Genomic DNA, 12,795 nt, shown 5'->3' on the forward strand with positions numbered 1-12,795 from the left:
AATTACAGGAGGTAACAGACAAGGTTCTTCCACTGGGGAATATTCACAAAATAATTCTAAAAGGATTTCTGCAAAACTTTTCACTTAAACTTTTTTTGCAGTTAAAAACAATGGAAGAAATAGAGAAGAATTTTCTATTTTAATTTTTAATGGATTTCTACAGACTCGCAAATTTCAGATTTTCTGTTGAACAAAGTGTCCTGTCATTGCAGCCTTGTTTGTTCTAAATATAAACAAGAATTTGAATTTTCCTTTTTTATTACAGAGTAGAATTACCTTTTTTTTTTTTTTTTACAACAGAACAAAATTAACTACAACATCCCTCTGGGAGTGTTCTGACAGGGAAATGAAGTAATTAAGTTTATAATTTTATTGAACTCACTCAGATTAAAGTCTTTCCAGTAAGTTCCAAAAAAAAAAAAAAACCACCATTACGGCTTGATTCAGATCTCACAATTAAAATAAATTATTTCTTTGCATTTTTAAAGCAAGAAAAGCCCACCCCAACCAGAAACTGCAATTTTATTCTCCTAGAGAGGAGCTTCTTTCTACAGAATGCAATATGACTTTGCTGTAAATTCTAAGGTTGGAAAAGACAATTGGGTCATATATATCCTTCTGCAGGCAACACAGGCAACAAACAATCAGATATAGTCTGTAATTTTGAGCTGAGTTAGGTTATTTTAGTCAAGAAAAAAATTTATTTGGGTTGATGTCTGGAGAGATGGAAAGTCCACAATTTCAGTGAAGAGTTTGTCAGTTGTCTTTACTGCTTAGACTTTAGATTTGCAGTTGGTTGGATCCTTTATTCATGGCCTTCCATCAATCCCCTCTCTATCTCTGTAAGTAGCCCATCACCACCCAGAATTTTCTAATTCCATCTGTCTACCAAGTGATGAATCTGTAAACCAATTTTCTTTTCAACAATCTGAGTAATACCTAAATCTCCTACATGCTGGAAAATGCCCAAGACCCAATGCAAAAAAAAGTTATAAACTGATTTAGTAACATCAAAGAGGTCATTGCCTCACTGCTTCTGTTATTAAAGTCCTTCTTCCCTCTGCAGAACAAATGAGCCTACTAGTGCTCAGTGAAATAAAAAGGTCAAGCACACCAAGAAGGAGAATTAAATAAACAAAAAAAAAAAAAAAAAAAAAAAAAAACCAAACAAACAAAAAAACCCCACAAACAAAAAAAAAAAAAAAAAAAAAAAAAAAGCCAAAACAAACAAGCCATGCAGAGATGCCTTGGTCTTCTGAAGCGAGGGGTTGAGCTACAATCTGTCTGTACAAGGTGGCTGAGGACAGTTCTATTGATACTCAGATAAGGAGGAGGCTCTACCTGCCTGCCCAGAATGCAGAATTACATCTTGCAGCTTCATCTACAGGTATCCCCAGCATGTACTCAAAGCAGTTTGCACATGAACCTCATCACCAAGACCAGCTCCTGAAAAGGCTGTGTCACCTCTGACTAGATTTTTGGGGCTCTGTTTCAATCCTTCCCCTCATGCCTCACGGTTTACATTCAGAGAAATTCAAACAGTAGAATTTTCATAATGATGGTGATTTGGCATATTCAGGTTTAGCAATGGAGTGTAGTGACGTGGCTTAACAAACACAAGCTGGCCAGACATTTCTGGCTGGACACATCTTGTCTGCCATTCAGTATGAGCATAAGAGCAGTAACTGTGATACAAGTGCTGGAGCAAAGGTCTGACACTGGACAAAATACTCTTTTTCCTCATTTACTGACTCTAGTGCTCCACAATATTGCTAACAAATCTCACTCCTCCTTGTTCTAAAGTGCACTAAAATAAAAAATAATTATTTCAGACCCTCACGGGCACAAAATGTTTTGGTTTTTTCTGCCTTGTAACATCAATGGGAAAACGCTTCTCTCCCAAAATCTCAAAAAATAAAAGTCTAAATTCAGTACATTAATTCCACAGCCCATCAGCTGTACATTTTAAACATATGGACTGAGCAGCTTCTCTGGTTCTGGATGGATCATTTTTCATTTATTTAGTAAGTCATTTGGCTTTTAGGGAGTCATTAGAGAAAATTATACAGCAATAAAAACATATTAATGATAAGTAGCAATAAACCATCACTTTCCTTCCTCAAGTTGCTTTACAAATGTCAGCTAATTCTTTCTAAGGATAGAAGTTTCAGGTAAAATGGGATTTATTTGAAAGCTAGCTTCGCAAATAAAGTAATTGATAAAATTGATAAAATAAACCGTGCATTGAAAGTCACAGGGAGATTTGGCAGGGACTATTGGACTGAAACAAAGGAACCCTCCATATTTCACTAGAAATCATATTTTCTGCCTCCTCTCAATGAGAAGCACTGAATTGCAGATGTCTTCAATCATGCAAGGAGGTCTTCTAACTCAAAATTTCTAATTTGGGACAGAAAATGAATTTCACCTTTCTGAGAACATCAGGCTAACAGCATATGATTAGCACTGATTCTCCAGCAACCAATCCCTCCACAACACACAAAACCCCACGTTGTGGAGCTGCTCCTGTAGAAATAAACAGTGTGCACACCAGAAAAAATGCACTTGTAGGAAAAGAGTGCTTGAATGGCCACTAAACCAACCTGTGTTGGTAATCCAACCTGTTTGAATAGTCTGGATTAAAGTACAAACTAACATACTGACATAGAGACCTGTGCACCAAAGACAGAATATAGGGATTACTAGTTCTGATATGTTCTTTTTATATTCACAGAAGTATAGATTATTAAAGACTATTTTCACACCAGTGTTAGGGCTGCTAATAATTTTTTGCAAGTGTTTTCCTACAAAAGATTTTCTCTTTTTAGTGCTCTTAGAGATACCCTAATGCAGCATAACTATAGGAGAGAGGTGTTGTTACAACTTGAATACAGACTGCAACAGAAGCACTTGGATGGTGATCTCTGCTAAAATAACAAAGAACTAGAATGGCCTTTCAAGCACTAGAAATTTCAGTCTTAACTTTACATTCAGCCCTGCATCAATCCACAGGTCTTTAAAGAGACACCAGTGACAGAGACACTGTAGGCACACACTGCATCTCTGTGGAAGACATCCCACTCTGGACACCACAGAAGGTTAAAGAAATAGTGTTTGCTTAACATTATGGTCCAAAATGTGTTCTCAGGCTCAGAAAACCCCTCAGCCACTCATAACTGGAAGCATATTAGAAAAAGACTCCTTTTCATTCATCCTTAAGCTTCTATTACTGCACATAGTTATGAAATGGATGCTGGACCACATGGTCTGAGCATTTTTATGTCATATTATAGAAAGAAAAAAATAATCCTGATTACTCCAATGATCTCAGCTAACAGCTACAAAACTGCCTTTTTTTTTCCATGTCTTCAAGAGAAAGAAAAGAATTCTTAAACATCATGAATTGTGTGGATGGCATGGGTTGGGAACTCTTAATTACCATCCCTTCAAACACAATAGCTATGAAGGATTAGGAAAAAGACCTAATGTGTGACAGGTTTGAAACAAGCAAAAGTAGTTTTTCTCATAACATGTAGTTAAGTTCAGGAATTTCTTGCTGAAGGGTGTTGTAAATGCTACAACTTTGCATGAACTCAAGGTTCAACAAGGCAAGATCACAGGAAAGATTATCATCGATTGTTAACTATAAAGACATGATTTCTGGAAATTCATGAGACAGAAATAGTTTTCTTGGTTACACTGCACATTCCAGGACCACTTCCCTGGTACCAATTTCTCTATATAATACTTCAGCAATAAATCAGTGAAATCACCCTCAGGAAGAGTAAAAACCTAAAGCCTAGATGAGTTTCTATAGTCCATATTTGCACTAGCAATCATGTGTAACAGGGTAGCACTGGCTCTGTTAGTACTCAAAAGATTACACACAAGCATTTTCAGATAATTTCACTTTGAATTAGCTGTAGGTCTGGTCCTGTGAACTGAATTCCCACCAGTAACTGCAGAGTGAACTTCCAATTAAGTTTAATCTAAAAGGAATTCAGTTCATTTGTTACAAGACTGTCCCCCATGTGAACCATTGCAAGTGATGATAACATGGAAAATTGCTTTCAAACTGCACTTCTGATCTAAGGTTGAACAGTGGCAGACCCCTGTGTACTCAGCTTTTCAGGAAGTGTTAGCCATGGCACATAATGGTACAGAGAATATAAAGCCACAAGACTGTGCTGAGGATATGGAGTGCATTAATTCCTATTCACTTGCTTATGGTTTGAAGCTGAGGATATGGAGTGCATTAATTCCTATTCACTTGCTTATGGTTTGAAGCATGAGATGGGTATATCCTGAAAACTTTCTTTATTTCAACTGTAATTAATGATCACTAAAATACTTAACCATCCCATTCCAGGCATGAGATAGGACTGTTATTCAACAATGAGATCTACCAGAATCCTTAAGTATTCTATGATTAATATTTTTTATTGCTTTAAATATACTGTCATTCTGTTTCAATGATAGTTTCCTTTTTCTTGCAAGACAAGAGAATAATAAAGGTGGCTCTTACTTGGAGGTTTTTGAAATGTTGTAGTCGAGCACATGCATTTTGCTGTCATAGGAGACTGCTTGGCCAATAAATATAACTGATTATTTTCATTATAATTTTCTCTAATTTTTTGTTCCTGGCAAAGAACAACTCTACTACAACATACTTATGTTATTCTTAACTGAATATTTCTTATTTATAGGGAAAACTGACATTTTCTCTGAACTTTTCTATACTGTCTGTTTGATGGTTGGATTTGAAGACTTACATCAACCAAGGCTGCCCATGGGTACATACCCAGCACAAGTTTGGATATGATATCTGGTGAGTTCTCTCATTGCAAAATCAACTCCTAATGCCTGTAGGGGAGATCCAGACCAAGAAGGCAGAGAAGGATGGCAAAGCCATACCCTAAGAATGCTGTGTGCAAACTGCCTTGCTGCACCATTCCCAAGGTACTTGCTATAAAAGGACATCACATTTTTATTGCATGTCCTATTGGTAGCTGGCAATCTGCATGAGTATCCAGATACAAATCTCATTTTCCTCTGACTGAAGCATTGTGCTGTGGAGATGAGACATGGACTTTCTTACTATTAGTAAAGAGGAAGGCAGAAGTATAATATAGTGCTAAATAAAGGAAATTGAATCTTTGTTAATTTAATTTTAAATATCTCCCAATATATTTCAGGGGTTCATAATATTTCAGAAGAAAAACCTTCAGTAGTTAAAGTACTTCTTCCCCCTTTTTATAGTTTTTTAGAAATAAATTTTTACAATCTACGAAGTAGAAGAAACTTAAAGCAGTCTCACAGATTATAGTGGCTGCTGGGGCAGAAAGAAAGCAACAGCCTTTCTCTTCCAGGAGCCTAAAAAATAGGCCATCACAATTTTGGCACAGAGGACAGCGCTGCAAAAACATCATATTAGTACAGGCCTAGCCTAGCAATTAAAAAGCTCAAGGAGTCACAGCTTTCCTCCTCCTCACTTTCAGCAGCCAGTACACCACAACCTCCCAGGACAAATGATGTTCTCATTCCTGCAGATGCAGCTGCCTTTCGCTTCCCATGTGGGAATCAGAGCTGTAATGCTAAACATCTCAGGCTTGCATTAGCTATTAAAAGAGGCCAAGTGTTTGTGATAGAAAAAAAATGCAGTGACTAGAAGGACCTAGTGGCTACCCTGAACTCCTGAGTGCCCTGTGTTGTGCTTGTGCTGTGCAGGAAATCTCACCTTTCCACACTGCTTACATTTGCCCTCCTGCCGCCGCCGGTGCACCCAGTGGTGCCGCACAAAATTCTGCAAACAAGGACAAAAAAGATGTGTTAGAGGAGCATGGGCACCTTGCATCTCTGTTAAATTTGTTCACAGACACCAAGGAAAAAGTCCCTTCAGCCAACAGAGTAATTCCTGGAGTGAAAATGTGCAGCAGGCACTGCAGGAAACGTCAAAAACCACCAAAACTGTAGGAGGAATGAGGACAAGGTGGTGGGTTTTTTTTTATCTCGTTGAAATAAGGCCAGAACTACTTCCTAAATATTTAGGTATTTTAATCTTTGATTTTATGTTTGAGATAGTTCTAGAGGGAAAAAAATAAGAGAGAAGAAGCAAAAGGAGAGGAAAATAGTTTTTCAAAAAACAAAAATACTAGCTCAAAGGCCAAGAAGAAAAAAATGCTACCAAAAAAAGGGGGAAAAGAATAACTGAATGAGTGGGCAAAAGACAACAGAACAGTGAAATGGTTTCTGTCAGTGTAAGTAATAGAGTGTTTCAGCTAGAATTTGTTTTACATTTATTCTGTAGAGGGGAACATACTCCACTGGGAACCAATTCTCTGTCTGAGACTCCTCTCAATCTCAAGGCACTTTTGCAGCTGCACACCAGGGGGACCAGCACACATGTCAAATGAAAAGAAATTTGTCCACTACTTACTTCTCTTGGAGATCTGGAGCCTCCTTCTCGGAAAGTTGGTTTGCAGCGAAAGTTAATCTGGCATTGAAATAAAACTGTTAGAACTTAAAGTGAGCTGAAAGAAAAGTTATCCCAATATCTTGATCTAGGCTAGGCTTCCAAAGTATTTATTATCTATTAAATATTAGCTTCACTGGGTGAAAAAAGATACTTACCTTGATGTCAGTAAAATCTCTTCTCATATGGCATATTAATTCTCCTTGCTGGACCTTTCCACCTTCACTAATCCTATTGCTGCCTACTCAGTTCAAATATTTCAACTGCTTCCTCCTTCTAGAAGGAAAGTGCTTTATCTGTTTTGTTTTTCTGAAAATCATTTGCAAACAAGTGCAGACTCCAGCTTAGGTCTCAAAAGGTGCTGAAAATTTCACTCTTCACTCAAGACCTTTTTGAACATCCTGTACTTATGTCTTCATAAACAAAATCTGTAGAGAAGTTGCAACTTGCATAAAGAACCATGCAAATTCTCATAGATTTCTACCTTTTCTTTAGAGAAGGATATTTGCACCCCCTTCCCCAACCACAAGTCATTTGGGGAGCATTGTATTGCCTCATTCAGTGGTGTTGCCACTCCAAAGAGAACAGGAGATCTCATAAATGGAAAACATTTTGAGGAAGGTGAAGAGAAAAAAGTACTTAATAAATAATAAGGTAGTCCTATGAGAAAAAAGTTTTGAGAAAAGAAACACAATAGAAATAAGAATAGAGGGATGTAGACACTAAAATTGCCCTGAAGAAGAGAGAGGCCTGCATAAAGCCTAAAGCATATGTGAAGTAAGGATGCACTAAATTAAAAAAATTCAAGTTTGAGTTGACTATCCTTCAAAGAATTAAACATTTGAAGACAATACCCAGCTATGCATTTGTTACAAACATGGAATGACCAAGCTTCTCCAAATTAAATACAATCCTCCCCATATAAATAAGTTCTTGCCTCATTTAATAGTTGCCTTCAAAATCATAGTTCTAGGGAGAAAAATAAAAATAATAATTTTTTAAAGGTACACACAAAAAAAGTAAGCAAAATACCTAGCACATATAAAGAAATGAAAGGCATTGTAATATCAGTCTTCCATTGCTCTTCACCAGGAATTGCAATTTGTTGTTGTCATGGCAGGCAAGACCCAGCTTATATTTATTTTTCTTAAAATTATCACCTTGGCAGAGAGGGTCAAACAGAAGACTTATCTACTAGTTTTAAACTTTAAAGACTTTGTAACAGCCCTCTACCAAGAGGGGAATTTCATGGTCTCCAAAACAGCAGAGAGAAGCTGGGTTTTATCTCAGTGCTCATTTTCTCTGGCTGGCAATGCCACCAACTCACTGGGCTTTGGAAAGTCAGCACTGCTGGTGATGAAGGAAATCATGAAAAATTCACTGGTAACAGTTTGTGCTGAAAGCATGTGCTAATGTTAATTTCACTGTGGATAAAAGCATCGGGGGTGGAAATGGTACCTCTCCAACTTGGTATTATGGCAATCACTGTGGGATTTGTCAACATGAGTCCAAATAGTTGGAAAGGAAAAAGCCCTTTCCTTATAGGCTTGCTGCTATAAATTTGTTATGCATCAGCTTGTTTTATGAAGAACAACATTGCTAAACATTTAAGAGCGAAAATGAAGCTCTAATGAAAGCAATGGGGAAATTCCCACACATTTTTTGCACAAATCCCACCAGGACTGAAAAGGGTGGGGAGGAGATTTCTCTAGCACATTTCCAGTTAGGCATAATGAAGACAAATCTCTGAGGGGAAGACTGAAGTCAGTGACAGATATGCTGTAGGTGCTTGGGTGTGATCAAGGATCCTAGAAGGAAATGAGAAGCAGAACAGATGCTCACAGAAATAATGGTAGCATGAAGGTAAGGTTCGATGTATCCCATTTTACACACAAAAACTTGAATTCTGAAGTTTTGAAGAGAAAACAATATAGTCTAGTAAATACAGGGGGGAAAGTTCACACTAACATCTTATGCTGCACTGCTCATAATAAGTATAGCTGTCATACAATGAATTATGCTGGCTTTAGCTGAGGAAGTGTAAAAGGTCAATTTTTTACATGACAGGATACTCCATCTTCAAGCTTCCATTTTTAGTTAAGAAGCAGAGGCAATTTATTTTTTAAGCATTAAAATTGTGAAAGCATTCTCTAGTTTTTTCTTTGTTTGGTTTTGGGGTTTTTTGTGGTTCACAGAGCTCAAAGAAATAGCCTTAAAAAAAAAAAAAAAAAAAAAAAAGGTGGAATTTTAAGCCAAGTTTTGTTCATAAGTACATTGTTAAAACAGTTGTGAAAACTTTGGCACAGAGTGTTTTCCAGGCTGAAATCTCACTGAAAGAATTAAAAGCGTGTTGGCTACGTCAGGCTCCAGAAGATGGCAATGTCTCACCTTCTCTAGCTGCTCCATGCAGGCGTTGTGGACCACGATCTTGCAGGCAGCACACTTCCTCCTCAGAGCAGACTTCTGCAACAGCAGAGGGACAGAGTGTGTGTGGAGCTGAGCTAAGCCCAGGGGGAAAACAATGGCAGCTGAAAAACAGGAGATGTTTTGCTCCCCATGCAATGCGCTTTAATTCTTTTTCCCTCCTTTGGTGCTCTCAGTTGTGGGGAAAAAATTAAGAAATAAATAGATAGGTAAATAAATAGATAAATAAATAAATAAGATCTGAAGCTCTTCAGGTTAAAAATCTGAACTTTTGTGAAAAAAAAAAAAAAAGAAAACAAACAGCCACAGCACTCCAGCTTTTGATCTACAAGCGAATGCCTCTCTTTAGGTAGGAGATCAGGTTAACAGTGCAGAGCATCATTCTAAAAGTGGGCATCCTATGAGGATGATGAGCAAAGAGGAGAAAAATTGCATATGCAAACCAGAGAACTTGCATCAGTTTGCAAGAGGTCATTTCATGCTTATGATAAAATATTTAATTTGATGGGCCTGACTATTGCCTTGCAGAAAAATACTTGGGTACTTGGGTTATTTTAGCCGAGAATGATAAAATTCTCATAGAATGCTGTTACATGCTTATAAAATGTTACAGCAGGGACAAAATTCTCAATTATGCTGGTTAGTTTTATTAATTTCAATAGGGCTTTTGAAATAATTTCCATTGAATCCCCTGGGCCAAAGCATATCAAAGGCAGGAGAACACATCCAGAAGAGAGAATGTATTTACTTACTTTACTTCCATAAACTCAATTTAATTAACCAGATAGAATTAATTTTCATGTAAATTTAACTTACAGACTTGTGCTTGAGGGACAGAAGATTTATAAATACGCAGTAAGTTGAGATTTCTTTGCTTCAGATCTCTTGCATTTAATTTATTCATGTCCATTTAAATCTCAAATAAATTATTTCTTTATAATTTTCAGCATATTTTAAATATGCTCATTTAAAAAAGGGAACACAGCTTCAGCTCACATTATAGAATAGTTATGATAATTTTATTAATGGCCATAATTATCTGGATACACCCTAACAGCACATGTTCACATGTATATGGTGTTCTAATGTTTCACCTGAAGAATCATGGCATTGTGTAGCAGACCAGGCTTTCACATGTTTCATGAGTTGGTAAATTCATGGTTTTTATCTCTGTGTTTGCCAAGTTTAGTTTTATCTCTTTTATATTTAATAATATACAATATATTATTAAATTTCCATGTTACTTTCAATGTGCTAAATCACAAGGAAGAATTTGCTCAGTTTTAGGAAGGCAAAAAAATCTGCTGAGAACACAAGAACCACTACACTGCGTCAGACCAAAGGTCCACTCAAAGAAATGCTGTGTCCAGCTTTTGCCAGAATTCAGTGTCTCAGGACCAGTGTAAGTGCACAGCAAACACACAGTGACACTTCCCTTGATTATTACCACACAACCAGCAGTTGCTGGGACTTTGTTTCAGTACCCTGAAGGAGGCAAAAGCTCCTCAGGCTTGGCCTTAATGCTATATACCATAATGCACCCAATTTGCTTGAGAAGTTTTAGGAGATGGATATTAAATTTGTGCTATGGAAAGCACAAAAGTGTACTATGGAAAGTATTTTGGATGACATTGCCCTGAAAACTGGGGATGATTAGTGAATCAAAATGTTTTTATTTCAATTAAATGCTCTGAAGGTGGAGGGGGCACTGGGCAGGGTGGTAGTAAAAGCAGAAAGGCAGTATCATGAAGAGCCACAGATGGTAACCACAAACATCCCAGAGAAGAGGAATTCCCTTTAACCTTTAAAGTCCAAGGGCTAGGATACTCCCTTAGAGCATTGGTTCAGATCAAGGATATGAGCACAGGATCCCCACTTTTATCAAGCTTCCTAAATAACAAAGTGAAAGGGGTTTGGGTATTTTATTCTCTTTTGATGAAGCAATCTAGCTGAAACACTAGGCAAAAAGAGCTCCTGAAATAGCCTGAAAGTGCCACAGTCAACAGATACTCATGGATCTGAGACCACTCCAATGAAATGCTTCCATAGACAGCAGAAAAGCTTCAACAGGAAAAAGCTAACCTTGAATATTCCCAAACAGGAGAAGGTAAACACTCAAATATATGAGTGCACTCATTGCTGGGGAGTGAATTCAAGAGTTTGGAAAATTCAGTTCAAACCCTTGCAGTGATTAAAATTGCAGAAATTTGATGAGACCCTCTGCTCACAGGCTGCAACAAGTGATATATTTGTGTATATTTTCATGTAAAATAGACTAGTGTTTTTTAATATTCCTGAAACACCTCAGTATTCTACTCTTTTTTTCCCTTACCATGTTAGTGAAGCTGTTCATTACATACATTCTCACTGTGTAAATAATCCGGGTCAATCAAAACTGGTTTGGGCTTTTTTCCTGAAGCAATACAGTCTTTACCAGAAGCCTTTTGCCCTTTTTGCTCTCCTTTTGGAACTCGGGCAAACAATTCAAGCTCTCAAGCAACTGAGCACTGCATCAGTCTGAAGCCAGGCTTGTTACCTCAGAAAAAGGAAAAGAAATCCAAAAATAACTCACTGAGAATTTGACTTGGCAGCTCTCCTCCCCCAGGTAGCAGAGGTCCCCAGAAACATTTGTCTCTAGCCACAGATGCTCTCCATTCACAGCATTTTCCTGGGAAAAAGAAATAGTTATTAATCTATTTTGTTAAATTCAGCATACAGGGAAAAAATTTGATGTTCAACAAATTTAGAAAACTAAAATAAACTAAGAAAAGAGGCCAAACAAAACCCAACTACCACACCACCAGGTATTTCTTTGGTTTCCTACAACACGAAGCCATAGCATACAATAGCATTACCCTGGCTAACCATCCCAGCTTAAAAGATGCTGACAATACAATGATGTGTCACCAATCTGAACACACTTCAGTTAAACTTTGCTGATGTTCTTCCCACATGCTGCATAGCTTAACTGGGAATTCAGGTTTAATAATCATGAAATTTGCACAGAATTTTAAAGAAACAGAAAATCCAGAGAGATTTAAAAAAAAAACACCACTAATGAACTTCCAATGGGAGAAACAAAAAAATTTGAGAACTAGGCACAGGAGTAAAAAACAACATGCTGACTATACCTTTAGGATGATAGGACAAACTAGACTAGGGAAAATGCTTTTTTTTTTAAATAGCTGGGTCAACACTCTATTTGTGAATACCTCAATAAATCATTACACTACCAAGAGAGACTAGACTTGAACATTATACATGAAAGGATAACACATTAATCTGAGAATGCTCTGAAAGAAAGAATCTACCTGGCACACTGACAGCTAGGAGTGATCAACATCTAATATCATAGGCTAACATCTAACTTTGTCTTGACAGCCTCATTTGACCAAATTTGTACCTTGATTCTATGCAAATTCTTGTTCTGGAGAGATTTGATTGTAGGCAGACTGTGGGTTCCACTTGCTTGTAATCCTGATGTGACTAAAAAGCCTGAAAGTCAACTGTACGCTACTTAAGCAAAGTGAATAAATAGGAATCCTGTTCAGCCAGAATTAGAGCATGATAGAAAATGCTTTGACAGTCTGACATTTGCTTCCCACACTGCAGAAGTCAGAAATGATGATGCTCACCAAACAGATGGCGTCCGACAGCAGGATGCTCCAAAATAGCCATCTTGGAGAAAATAATTTATTTAAAATACCACTGTCAGTTTCAAAGTGATAAAATGAGATAGCTTCTCTTGATATGTTGATTTCTTAGGTAATGCAGGAAAGCAGAAGTAACAAAATCCTTTTCCTTCTGGAGCGCATCCACAACAGCCAGGACTAGGCAAGAGTGCACATGGTGGTGCTACCCCAACCATGGTGTTCACTTCCAATAAAACTAGAGGACAA

The 12,795-nt window shown here is 37.4% G+C and overlaps 1 protein-coding gene across 7 annotated transcripts in view; it reads right to left on the bottom strand.

The window, feature by feature from the left end:
• The window catches only part of DGKI (diacylglycerol kinase iota), a 202,143-nt gene that overhangs the window by 104,975 nt on the left and 84,373 nt on the right, over window positions 1-12,795 (bottom strand). For all 7 annotated transcript variants that reach the window (XM_063154098.1, XM_063154105.1, XM_063154104.1 and 4 more), the window contains exons 3-6: window positions 11,469-11,564; window positions 8,861-8,935; window positions 6,437-6,493; window positions 5,738-5,803 (exon numbers count right to left, since the gene is read on the bottom strand). In XM_063154098.1, the coding sequence (XP_063010168.1) occupies window positions 5,738-5,803; window positions 6,437-6,493; window positions 8,861-8,935; window positions 11,469-11,564 (294 nt within the window). The remainder of the gene's footprint in view (window positions 1-5,737; window positions 5,804-6,436; window positions 6,494-8,860; window positions 8,936-11,468; window positions 11,565-12,795) is intronic.

Source organism: Melospiza melodia, chromosome 4 (genome assembly GCF_035770615.1).
Source record: "Melospiza melodia melodia isolate bMelMel2 chromosome 4, bMelMel2.pri, whole genome shotgun sequence".
Taxonomy (NCBI): Eukaryota; Metazoa; Chordata; class Aves; order Passeriformes; family Passerellidae; genus Melospiza; species Melospiza melodia.